The 13,427-nt window shown below is 50.0% G+C and overlaps 1 protein-coding gene across 2 annotated transcripts in view; it reads left to right on the plus strand.

The window, feature by feature from the left end:
* Positions 1-3,415: 3,415 nt before the first annotated feature.
* The window catches only part of pop4 (POP4 homolog, ribonuclease P/MRP subunit), a 40,329-nt gene continuing 30,317 nt past the window's right edge, over positions 3,416-13,427 (plus strand). The window contains exon 1 of one of the 2 annotated variants that reach the window (XM_085991534.1): positions 3,416-3,515. In XM_085991534.1, the coding sequence (XP_085847660.1) occupies positions 3,431-3,515 (85 nt within the window). In that variant the 5' untranslated portion in view covers positions 3,416-3,430. Of the gene's footprint in view, positions 3,516-7,934; positions 8,041-13,427 lie in introns of those variants that run through there. The other variant, XM_085991533.1, reaches the window with a different exon arrangement.

The following is a 13,427-nucleotide window of genomic DNA, read 5'->3' on the forward strand; positions in this document are numbered from 1 at the left end:
AAAAAGTTCAATCACTATCTGCACGGGCAGAAGCTCACCTTGCTGACTGACCACCAACCACTTGTCTCCATCTTTAATCCAAAGAAGGGCGTTCCGGTGATGACTGCACAATGGCTACAAAGATGGTCCCTTTTTCTAGGGGCGCACCAATATGAAATCGAGTATAAGGGCACGAAACAGCATGGAAACGCTGATGGGCTATCACGCCTGCCACTGCCTACTGCGGAGGAAGCACCAGCAGTGGATCCTGTCGAAATATTTCATTCGACTATAATTGAATGCTTGCCAGTAACTAACGCTGGTATAGAGAAGGAGACCCGAAATGACCCGACACTGTCTCGGGTATATGATTTGACGGTGACGGGATGGCCAGCACATGGCGACTCACTGTTGCCAGCATTCTCATCCAGAAGAGAACAGCTGTCAGTATGCCAGGGGACCTTGATGTGTGGATCCCGAGTGGCAATTCCACCCAAGTTAAGGGAGAGAGTGCTCAATGAGCTTCACGAAGGTCATCTCGGAGGGGTGAAAATGAAAAGCCTTGCTAGGGCTTATGTGTGGTGACTGGGGATCAATCAGCAAATCGAGGACCTGACAAAGAGCTGCTCAGGATGCCAGAAGGTCCAAAATGCACCACCACATGCCCCTCTACACCCATGGGAGTGGCCCTCATCTCCATGGCAACGGGTGCATATTGATTTTGCTGGTCCATTCATGGACTCAATGTTTTTAATAGCCGTGGATGCGCACTCGAAATGGCCTGAGGTGATCAAAATGTCCTCCACCACCACGGAGAAAACTATTGCAGTCCTACGGGCCATTTTTGCCAGGAACGGCTTGCCAGAGCAGATTTGCTCTGATAACGGACCACAGTTTGTGTCCGAAGAGTTTCGAAGATTTATGAAAAGGAATGGGGTAAGGCATTACACATCCGCCCCGTATCATCCAGCCACAAATGGATTGGCTGAGAGGTTCGTACAAACCTTTAAAAAAGCAGTAAAGGCCATGTGCGATGACGACATTCCACTGCAGCATAAGGTGGACAATTTCCTGTTAGCCTGCAGAAATGCAACACATGCAGTCACCAACCAGGCCCCGACCATGATGTTCTTTAACCGAAGGTTGAGATCGCGTCTGGATTTGCTCAGACCAAATGTACGAAGAGATGTTGAGAGTAAGCAATTCCAGCACATCAATGAGAAGCCGACAAGGAGCTTCAATGTAGGGCAACCAGTCTTGGCCCGCGACTACCGAACAGAGAAATGGCAACCAGGAACGATATGCACACGGCAGGGGCCACTACTGTACACAGTGGATGTTGGGGAGAACATTGTGAGACGCCATGCTGACCAGATCCTAGAGTCACAGGAACGAGTCAACCCCATGTCTCGGCCATACGTACCTGGTGAGGAACCCGACGTACAGGTCGCATCTACCTCAGAAACAATAGCATTGGAAGCTGATGAATCAACTGACGACAGGGTGCTAGAATCGCCTCCGCACCAAGAGCGAGACACTCGGGAAAGGCGTTATCCAGAAAGAATCAGGAAGCCTCCCCAGAGACTGAATATATGAATGGACTATTTTCATATTACATTGTATATTAACAATGTTAATTGTTAAATGAGTATTATGGTACTGTTAATGTAAAAGGGAGAGAACTACTTTTTACAGCTCCTGTATCCTGTAGTACCAGCAGTGACCACACCTGTATATAAACCCTGAGTAGTGATCTGTACAGTTAGTTCTAGAGTAACCCTCATTCAGTAAACACCTGTTGAATCATTCCCTGCAGTCTGATTATTGAAGGACACAACATTAAGATACACGGATCTAACAGAAGTCACTGACAGAGCATGTCAACATCTGACGTGCTATCTGTCAAGACTTCTTGAAAGAAGAAATGAAGTGTTTGACAGCTCTGTGAAGCTGTCAAACACTTCTCTATAGTTCGATGAGGCCTTGTGTTCAGGACTCATCAAACCTTTCAACTTTGTAGATTTCAGATGGCTGTTGGGTCGGAGGATCCAACAGCCAGTCTGTGAAATCGACAAGGAAGATGTCGGGTCTCCCGATCCAGGGTGGAAGAAGGCTGTAGACATAAAACAAGGTAAGTGGACATTTTTTAACACTTAACACTCACCTTCCGTACTTACCACTCCACACTTGCACCCATCACTCACCTCTACACCTTACTTTCATGTCCCTCAGACCCCCGCAGACCTCCTTCACGTTTCCTCCAACCCGGCGGGGTTCTCCGAGGTCGGGAAGCATGAGAAGGTAAAATGGCACTAATCCTTTTTTCTGCCTGATAACAGGCAGTTAAAAGGATTTAATGCCTTTCCCACCTCCAGGAGACGGGACCCAAGGCAGCACATCTTCCTGCCTCCTGGCAAAAGGGCACGGAGTCAGGATGGGGGCGGATTTGCCACCCGCCCCCACTTTCTGCTATTTTACCGGTAGTCCTGCCTCCATGCCCGCCTCCTCGGGGCTGAGAAAATCCAGCCCTATGCCTCTACTTATAAAGCCCAGGATCCCGTATGCTTTTTTAATCGCTTTCTCAACCTGCCCTGCCACCTTCAATAATTTGTGCACATGTACCCCCAGGTCTCTCTGTTCTTGCACCCTCTTTAGAATTGTACCCTTTAGTTTGTATTGCCTCTCCTCGTTCTTCATACCAAAATGTATCACTTCGCACTTTTCTGCGTTAAATTTCATATGCCACGTGTCCACCCATTCCATCATCCTGTCTATGTCCTCTTGAAGTCTATCACTATCCTCCTCACTGTTCACTATACTTCCAAGTTTTGTGTCATCTGCAAACTTTGAAATTGTGCCCTGTACACCCAAGTCCAAGTCATTAATATATATCAAGAAAAGCAGTGGTCCTAATGCCGACCCCTGGGGAACACCAATGTATACCTACCTCCAGTCAAGAAAACAACCGTTCACCACTGCTTTCTGTTTCCTGTCACTTAGCCAATTTTGTGTCCATGCTGCCATTGTCCCTTTTATTCCATGGTGGGCAGAGGAAACGCTTCAAGAACACCTTCAAAGCCTCCTTGGAAAAAGTGCAACATCCCCACCGACACCTGGAAATCCCTGGCCCAAGACCGCACAAAGTGGAGGAGAAGCATCCGGGAAGGCGCAGAACACCACGAGTCTCTTCGCCAGGAGCAAGCGGAAGCCAAGCGCAAACAACAGAAGGAGCGCACATCATCGCAAGCACCCCACCCACCTGCCCCTTCAACCACCATCTGCCCCACCTGTGACAGAGACTGTAGGTCCCGCATTGGACTCATCAGTCACCTGAGAACTCATTTTTAATGTGGAAGAAATTCATCCTCGGTTCCAAGAGTTGGCAGAAGAAGAAGAAGTATTCCATGGACTTCAACTTTGCTGGCAAGCCTATTATGTGGCACTTTATCAAATGCCTTTTGGAAGTCCATGTACACCATATCAACTGCACTGCCCTCGTCAACCCTCTCTGTTAACTCATCAAAAAACTCAATCAGGTTAGTTAAACGCGATTTGCCTTAAACAAATCTGTGCTGGCTTTCCTTAATTAATCCACACTTGTCCAAGTGACTGTTAATTTTGTCCCCAATTATCATTTCTAAAAGCTTCCCCACCACTGAGGTTAAACTGACTGGCCTATAGTTGCTTGGTTTATCCTTATACCCTTTTTTAAACAAGGGTGTAACATTTGCAATTCTCCAGTCCTCTGGCACCACCCGTGTATCTAAGGAGGATTGGAAGATTATGACCAGTACCTCCGCAATTTCCACTTTTACTTCCCTCAGCATCCTAGGATGCATCCCATCCAGTACTGGTGACTTATCTACTTTAAGTACAGACAGCCTTTCTGGCTGTACTTAAAGCAGACAATTTACCTTTACGTGTTTACGATGCACCTGTGTTGCAGTGTACCCAAGAAACCTCAACCAAATGATAGAGGGCAAGGCTCTGGTTAATATGTTTCAGGAGCTTGCTCAGCACAGGAGGTGTAACTAAAAAAGACAGGAGGATAGAAAATCACCTGTTATCCTGATCTTCAAAACAGAAATGAGAGGAAAACAGAAATTAGAAAGAAGCTGACCTGACATCCATTAATACTTGACAGCATTATATCAGATGCTGTCAATATTTATTTACAGAGTACAGATGGAATGAGCAGCTCTAAGCATGTATTTAGGAGCAGTAGATCATGTCTCATAGTGGTATTCTTTGAGGAGGTAATTAAACTAGTGGATAACAGTTATCCAATGTATATAATTTACTTAGATTTTCAGAAAGCATTTTTTAAAGCAAGTTAAGGATAATAGCATTGATGGCAAATTGGTTAGGTGGATTGAAAATGGCCTTGCATTTGGAAGCAGAAAGTATGATGAATGAAAAAGAGCAGGGTGGGAGAGGGTCAGGGTTTTACTGCAGACAAGAGTATCAAAAGTGGAAGTGAGGGAGTGGTTGAGCAAGTTGACAGCTGCAAAAGTATCATGATGAATCCTCAAACTGTACATAGAAACATAGAAGATAGGAGCAGGAGTAGGCCATACGGCCCCTCGAGCCTGCTCCGCCATTCAATGAGATCATGGCTGATCATCCAAATTCAGTACCCCGTCCCTGCCTTCTCTCCATATCCCTTGATCCCTTTAGCCTTAAGAAATATATCCAACTCCTTCTTGAATATATTTAATGAATTGGCCTCTACTGCCTTCGGTGGTAGAGAATTCCACAGGTTCACCACTCTCTGGGTGAAGAAATTCCTCCTCATCTCTGTCCTAAATGGCTTAGCCCTTATCCTTAGACTGTGAACCCTGGTTCTGGACTCCCTGACCATCAGGAACATCCTTCCTGCATCTAGTCTGTCTAGTCCTGTTAGAATTTTATAAGTTTCAATGAGATCCCCTCTCATTCTTCTAAACTCCAGCGAGTATAAGCCAAATCGACCCAAGCTCTCCTCATACGTCATCCCTGCCATCCCAGGTGTCAGCCTGGTGAATCTTCACTGCACTCCCTCCATGGCAAGAACATCCTTCCTCAGATAAGGCGACCAAAACTGCACACAATACTCAAGATGTGGTCTCACCAAGGCCCTGTACAACTGCAGCAAGACATCCTTGTTCCTGTACTCAAACCCTCTCGCTACAAAGGCCAACATACCATTTGCCTTCTTAACCGCCTGCTGCACCTGCATGCTTACCTTCAGCGACTGGTGCACAAGGACACCCAGGTCTCATTGCACTTCCCCTTCTCCCAATCTATTGCCATTCAGATAATAATCTGCCTTCCTGTTTTTGACACCAAAGTGGATAACCTCGCATTTATCCATGTTATATTGTATCTGCCATGCTTCTGCCCAATCACCCAACCGGTCCAAATCATACTGGAGTTTCTCGGCATCCTCCTCACAGCACACACGCCCACCCAGCTTTGTGTCGTCTGCAAACTTGGAGATATTACATCTAGTTCCCTCGTCTAGATCATTAATATATATTGTGAATAGCTGGGGTCCAAGGACCAATCCCTGCGGTACCCCACTAGTCACAGCCTGCCACTTGGAAAAAGACCCGTTTATTCCAACACTTTGTTTTCTGTCTGCCAACCAGTTCTCTATCCAAGTCAATACCTTGCCCCCAATCCCATGTGCCTTAACTTTATATGCTAATCTCTTATGCGTGACCTTATTGAAAGCCTTCTGAAAGTCCAAATATACCACATCCACTGGTTCTCCCTTATCTATTTTACCAGTTACATCCTTAAAAAATTCCAGTAGGTTAGTCAAGCACAATTTACCTTTTGTAAATCCATGTTGACTTTGTCCGATCCTGTCACTTTTTTCCAAGTGCTCTGCTATTACATCTTTTATATTGGACGCTAGCATTTTCCCCACTACCGATGTCAGGCTTACCGGTCTGTAATTCCCCGTTTTCTCTCTACCACCTTTTTTGAATAGTGGGGTAACATTAGCTACCCTCCAATCCATGGGTACTGTCCCAGAGTCTATCAAATGTTGGAAGATGACCAGCAATGCATCTACTATTTCTAGGGCCACTTCCTTAAGTACCCTAGGGTGTAGGTTATCAGGCCCTGGGGATTTATCGGCCTACAATCCCGTCAATTTCCCTAACACCATTTCCCTACAAATACTGATTTCTTTCAGTTCCTCCCTTTCATCAGACTCTATGTTCCCCGACATCTCTGGGAGGTTATTTGTGTCCTCCTTTGTGAAGACAGAATCAAAATATGTATTTAATTGGGATGCCATTTCTTTGTTCCCCATTATAAATTCCCCTGATTCTGACTGCAAGGGACCTACGCTTGACTTCACCAATCTTTTTCTCTTCACATATCTATAAAAGCTTTTACAGTCAGTTTTTATGTTCCTTGCTAGCTTACTCTCATACTCTATTTTCCCCCTCTTAATTAATCTCTTTGTCCTCCTTTGTTGAATCCTAAACTGCTCCCAATTCTCAGGTTTGCTGCTTTTTCTGGCCAATTTATATGTCCTCTCCTTGGATCTTATGCTATCCCTAATTTCACTTGTTAGCCACAGTTGAGTTACCTTTTTAGTTTTATTTTTATGTCAAACTGGGATGAACAAATTCTGTAGTTCATCCATGCGGTCTTTGAATGTTTGCCATTGCCTATCCACCGTCAACCCTTTGAGTGACATTCCCCAATTAATCCTACCCAACTTGCGCCTCATACCATCGTAGTTTCCTTTATTTAAATTCAGGACCCTAGTCTCTGAGTCAACTACATCACTCTCCATCTTAATGAAGAATTCTATCATATTATGATCGCTCCAACCCAAGGGGCCTCGTACAACAAGATTGCTAATTAATCCTTTCTCATTACATAATACCCAGTCTAAGGTGGTTAAACTACATCTTCAGTTCTGTGTCCAATTCTGGTCACCAAGACACAAGGGAAAAATCCAGTCTCTGAAAGCAGTTCAGAGAGCCATGAGGCTGTTCCCTAAGTGTCAGTGAACTAGGTTATGAGGAGATACACAGAGACTGTGGTATGATGAAATACGTATGGAAAAAGTAGAATCAGAAATATACTTCGAAACTAAACTATTAGTAGGACAAAGGGACAGGTTCAAACTGACAAAGATACATTTAAGACTCCTTCCAGACTCAACATCGACTTCAACAATTTCAGATCATAACCGCTGCTCCCATTTTTTCAGACAACAGGTGCTGGTAATGATTCTGCTGTTGCCATTTACAGCTCCTCTAGACCCATCTTTTGTTTCTTCACTCGTTCTATTACCACCCCCTTTTGCCTTGCACCATCATCCCTTTTGTCATTTAATCACTCCTGCCTTCCAACCTATCACTGATCTTGTCTTTTGTTCTCTCCTCCGCAACCCCTTTCCCTGCCTCTGTACTTGCTTAAATTCTGTTACATCTCTAACATCTTCCAGTTCTGACGAAAGGTCATCGACCTGAAATGTTAACTCTGTTTCTCTCTCCAGAAATGCTGCCTGCCCTGCTGAGTATTTTCAGCATTTTCTGTTTTTATTTCAGATTTGCAGCATCTGCAGTATTTTGCTTTTGTGCGTGTAAAACTGATGTGGAGTAGCTCTTCTTAAAAAGAGTGGTCAATATATGGAATGGACTTCTGGGGTAGAGCAGTGGGGGTGAACTCTGCAAACATTTAAGAAACAAGATGCTGAGGGGTCTTTCTGGAAGGATGAACAAAAATGACAAGTTATCTTGTGATAGGACATGAGACATTTGAGATTGTTGTTTTGGAGGATTACTGCAGGAGTTTCTTCCTATTGTACTCGGGCACCAATGCTTGGAACACTGATCTCTGATTGGAGCAGTGATTCCCGGAACAAAGGTCTCCATGATTACAGTGCCAATCCCTGTAACCATGGTTTCCGTGCCAATCCCTGTAACCATGGTTTCCTTTGTCCCTGGAACATTCACTACATCAGGATGTGCGCCGAGAATCCGATTGGTCAGGTCTTTCGATGTCATTTTAATGCGCCGGAATTGGCACGAATGAGTCGCACCATGGACAGTAAGTGGTTTTCATGCTTTTGGCAGGGCGATGGTGCGGGTTGTGTTAGCAGTCGGTGTGGTTGCGGTAAAGCCAGGTTACGCGGCGGGAGCGGCCGGGTCCACGGCTTCCTCTCAGCCTGAGCAGCAGGTGAAAGCTGCGGGCCCGCATCACCGAGCTCCTGCTCGCTGCACACCCGGAGCCCCTGGCTTGGCCACCTTCGCTCAAATGCAGCAGGAATCGCAGGGGTCTTTCTGTCGCTGTCTTGTCAGATGTCAGTGCTTCAGGGAGGGCGGGAGTTACTCTAGGTGCTTTGAGGCTTTTGCTGTTCAGCGGTAACGTTTTAGTGACCCAAAATACTGGAATAAATATCAGTCACATAGGAACAGGAGTAGGCCATTGAGCCCCTCGAGCCTGTTCTGCCATTCAATGAGATATCATGCCTGATCTGCGACCTAACTCCATATAGCTGCTACAAAAGCAAAATACTGCAGATGCTGGAAATCTGAAATAAAAACAAAGTGTTGGAAATACTCAGCAGGTCAGGCAGCATCTGTGGAGAGAGAAGCAGAGTTCATGTTTCAGGTCGATGACCCTTCGTCAGCAACCTGAAACGCTAACTCTTTCTCTCCACAGATGCCTGACCTGCTGAGTATTCCCAGCATTTTCTGTTTTTATTCCGTATACCTGCCTTTGCCCCACATCCCTTAATACCTTTTTTAAAATTTGTTTATGGCATCCGAGTGTCGGTGGCAAGGCCAGCATTTATTGCCCATCCTAATTGCCCTTGAGAAAGTGGTGGTGAGCCGCCGCCTTGAATCACTGCAGTCTGTGTGGTGAAGGTACTCCCACAGTGCTGTTAGGGAGGGAGTTCCAGGATTTTGACCCAGCGACGATGAAGGATCAGCGATGTACTTCTAAGTCAGGATAGTGTGTGACTTGGAGGGGAACTTGGAGGTGATGGTGTTCCCATGCATCTGCTGGCCTTGTCCTTCTAGGTGGAAGAGGTAGCAGGTTTGGGAGGTGCTGCCGAAGAAGCCTTGGCGAGTTGCTGCAGTGCATCTTGTAGATGGTACACACTGCAGCCACAGTACGCTGGTGGTGGAGGGAGTGAATGTTTAAGGTGGTGGATGGGGTGCCAATCAAATGGGCTGCTTTGTTCTGGATGGTGTCGAGCTTCTTGAGTGTTGTTGGAGCTGCACTCATCCAGGCAAGTGGGGAGCATTCCATCACACTCCTTTCTTGTGCTTTGTAGATTGTGGAAAGGCTTTGGGGAGTCAGGAGGTGAGATACTCGCCGCAGAATACCTAGCCTCTGACCTGCTCTTGTTGCCACAGTATTTATGTGGCTGGTCCAGTTAAGTTTAAGTTTCTGTTCAATGGTGACCCCCACCCCCCCCCAGGATGTTGATGGTGGGGGATTCAGTGATGGTAATGCCGTTGAATGTCAAGGGGAGGTGGTTAAACTCTCGCTTGTTGGAGATAGTCATTGCCTGGCACTTCTGTGGTGTGAATGTTACCTGCCACTTATCAGCCCAAGCCTGAACGTCATCCAGGCCTTATTGCATGCGGGCATGGACTGCTTCATTATCTGAAGAGTTGTGAATGGCGCTGAACACTGTGCAGTCATCAGCGAACATCCCTTTTGGTTAAGAAAAAGCTATCAATCTCCGATTTAAATTTAACAATTGATCTAGCATCAATTGCTGTTTGTGGAAGAGAGTTCCAAACTTCTACCACCCTTTGTGTGTAGAAGTGTTTCCTAATTTCACTCCTGAAAGGTCTGGCTCTAATTTTTAGGTGCTGTCCCCAGTCCTCGACTCCCCAACCAGCAGAAATAGTTTCTTCAGTTCTCCTTAATATCTTGAAAACTTTGATCAAATCACCCCTTAACCTTCTGAATTCCAGGGAATACAACCCTAGTTTGTGTAATCTCTCCTTGTAATTTAACCCCTGGAGTCTGGGTATCATTCTGGTAAACCTACGCTGCATTCCCTCCAAGGCCAATATATCCTTCCTAAGGTGTGGTGCCCAGAACTGCTCACAGTACTCCAGGTGTGGTCTAACCAGGGTTTTGTATAACTGCAGCAAAACTTTTAACCCCTTGTATTGTCCTCTAGATATAAAGGCCAGCATTCCATTAGCCTTTTTGATTATTTTCTGTACCTGTCCATGACATTTTAATCTATGTACATGGACCCCTAGGTCTCTTTGGACCGCCACTGTTTCTAGTTTTCAGCACACAACTTGCCCCATTATTATATGAAAATTGTGAACAGGCCCAATAAAGCTAAATATTGGTCTAAAGTGAACAGATACCTAATCTCAGTCTCTTCACCATTACCATTATTATTCATAGGCTCTGTGACATCTGAAGGCACAGATTCAGCTTCCATATGTATGTTGTTGCTACCCAGCTTTATCTGCCTCTATCTCTTCAATTTCTGTGGCAGTTTCTATCCTCCAACTGCTTGTCTGGCATGAAGACCTGGATGAGATAAACATTTCCTCCAGGATAATCAGTGTATTCAAAGCCTTGACTCCAATCAACTTCCCCAGCTATACCACCTTAGACCAAGTCCAAAGGTGTGGAAGCTTGGCTTACTGCCCTATCCTGATCTAAGCTTCCTTCACCTGCTGATCCATTAATATTGTTTTCTCTCACCTCCGTAACATTTGCTTGCCTCAGTCTTTACACCACCTTCTCTGCTGCTGAAACCCTAATCTGCATCCCTGTTACTTTGAGGCCCAACCTTGACGCTTCCACTCTCCAAAACGACAGTTTATTAAAAGAGCTCTGGCCCGTGTCCTCTCCTGCGCTCCCATCTCCCCGTGTCCTGTCCTGCGCTCCCATCTCCCCGTGTCCTTTCCTGCGCTCCCATCTCCCCGTGCCCTCTCCTGCGCTCCCATCTCCCCGTGTCTTCTCCTGCGCTCCCATCTCCCCGTGTCCTCTCCTGCGCTCCCATCTCCCCGTGTCCTCGCCTGCGCTCCCATCTCCTCGCCTGCGCTCCCATCTCCCCGTGTCCTCTCCTGCGCTCCCATCTCCCCGTGTCCTCTCCTGCGCTCCCATCTCCCCGTGTCCTCTCCTGCGCTCCCATCTCCCCGTGTCCTCTCCTGCGCTCCCATCTCCCCGTGTCCTCTCCTGCGCTCCCATCTCCCCGTGTCCTCTCCTGCGCTCCCATCTCGCCGTGTCCTTTCCTGCGCTCCCATCTCCCCGTGCCCTCTCCTGCGCTCCCATCTCCCCGTGTCTTCTCCTGCGCTCCCATCTCCCCGTGTCCTCTCCTGCGCTCCCATCTCCCCGTGTCCTCGCCTGCGCTCCCATCTCCTCGCCTGCGCTCCCATCTCCCCGTGTCCTCTCCTGCGCTCCCATCTCCCCGTGTCCTCTCCTGCGCTCCCATCTCCCCGTGTCCTCTCCTGCGCTCCCATCTCCCCGTGTCCTCTCCTGCGCTCCCATCTCCCCGTGTCCTCTCCTGCGCTCCCATCTCGCCGTGTCCTCTCCTGCGCTCCCATCTCGCCGTGTCCTCTCCTGCGCTCCCATCTCGCCGTGTCCTCTCCTGCGCTCCCATCTCGCCGTGTCCTCTCCTGCGCTCCCATCTCCCCGTGTCCTCTCCTGCGCTCCCATCTCGCCGTGTCCCCTCCTGCGCTCCCATCTCGCCGTGTCCTCTCCTGCGCTCCCATCTCGCCGTGTCCCCTCCTGCGCTCCCATCTCCCCGTGTCCTCTCCTGCGCTCCCATCTCGCCGTGTCCTCTCCTGCGCTCCCATCTCGCCATGTCCTCTCCTGCGCTCCCATCTCGCCGTGTCCTCTCCTGCGCTCCCATCTCGCCGTGTCCTCTCCTGCGCTCCCATCTCGCCGTGTCCTCTCCTGCGCTCCCATCTCGCCGTGTCCTCTCCTGCGCTCCCATCTCGCCGTGTCCTCTCCTGCGCTCCCATCTCGCCGTGTCCTCTCCTGCGCTCCCATCTCGCCGTGTCCTCTCCTGCGCTCCCATCTCGCCGTGTCCTCTCCTGCGCTCCCATCTCGCCGTGTCCTCTCCTGCGCTCCCATCTCGCCGTGTCCTCTCCTGCGCTCCCATCTCGCCGTGTCCTCTCCTGCGCTCCCATCTCGCCGTGTCCTCTCCTGCGCTCCCATCTCCCCGTGCCCTCTCCTGCGCTCCCATCTCCCCTCCTGTGCTCCCATCTCCCCGTGTCCTCTCCTGCGCTCCCATCTCCCCGTGTCCTCTCCTGCGCTCCCATCTCCCCGTGCCCTCTCCTGCGCTCCCATCTCCCCGTGCCCTCTCCTGCGCTCCCATCTCCCCGTGCCCTCTCCTGCGCTCCCATCTCCCCGTGCCCTCTCCTGCGCTCCCATCTTTCCGTGCCCTCTCCTGCGCTCCCATCTCCCCTCCTGCGCTCCCATCTCCCCGTGTCCTCTCCTGCGCTCCCATCTCCCCGTGTCCTCTCCTGCGCTCCCATCTCCCCGTGTCCTCTCCTGCGCTCCCATCTCGCCGTGTCCTCTCCTGCGCTCCCATCTCCCCGTGTCCTCTCCTGCGCTCCCATCTCGCCGTGTCCTCTCCTGCGCTCCCATCTCCCCGTGTCCTCTCCTGCGCTCCCATCTCCCCGTGCCCTCTCCTGCGCTCCCATCTCCCCGTGCCCTCTCCTGCGCTCCCATCTCCCCGTGCCCTCTCCTGCGCTCCCATCTCCCCGTGCCCTCTCCTGCGCTCCCATCTCCCCGTGCCCTCTCCTGCGCTCCCATCTCCCCGTGCCCTCTCCTGCGCTCCCATCTCCCCGTGCCCTCTCCTGCGCTCCCATCTCCCCTCCTGCGCTCCCATCTCCCCGTGTCCTCTCCTGCGCTCCCATCTCCCCGTGTCCTCTCCTGCGCTCCCATCTCGCCGTGTCCTCTCCTGCGCTCCCATCTCCCCGTGTCCTCTCCTGCGCTCCCATCTCACCGTGTCCTCTCCTGCGCTCCCATCTCGCCGTGTCCCCTCCTGCGCTCCCATCTCGCCGTGTCCTCTCCTGCGCTCCCATCTCGCCGTGTCCTCTCCTGCGCTCCCATCTCCCCGTGTCCTCTCCTGCGCTCCCATCTCCCCGTGTCCTCTCCTGCGCTCCCATCTCCCCGTGCCCTCTCCTGCGCTCCCATCTCCCCGTGCCCTCTCCTGCGCTCCCATCTCCCCGTGCCCTCTCCTGCGCTCCCATCTCCCCGTGCCCTCTCCTGCGCTCCCATCTCCCCGTGCCCTCTCCTGCGCTCCCATCTCCCCGTGCCCTCTCCTGCGCTCCCATCTCCCCTCCTGCGCTCCCATCTCCCCGTGTCCTCTCCTGCGCTCCCATCTCCCCGTGTCCTCTCCTGCGCTCCCATCTCGCCGTGTCCTCTCCTGCGCTCCCATCTCCCCGTGTCCTCTCCTGCGCTCCCATCTCGCCGTGTCCTCTCCTGCGCTCCCA

The sequence above is a fragment of the Somniosus microcephalus genome, chromosome 6 (genome assembly GCF_052327205.1).
Source record: "Somniosus microcephalus isolate GS21.2 chromosome 6, FLI_Smic_1.0, whole genome shotgun sequence".
Taxonomy (NCBI): domain Eukaryota; kingdom Metazoa; phylum Chordata; class Chondrichthyes; order Squaliformes; family Somniosidae; genus Somniosus; species Somniosus microcephalus.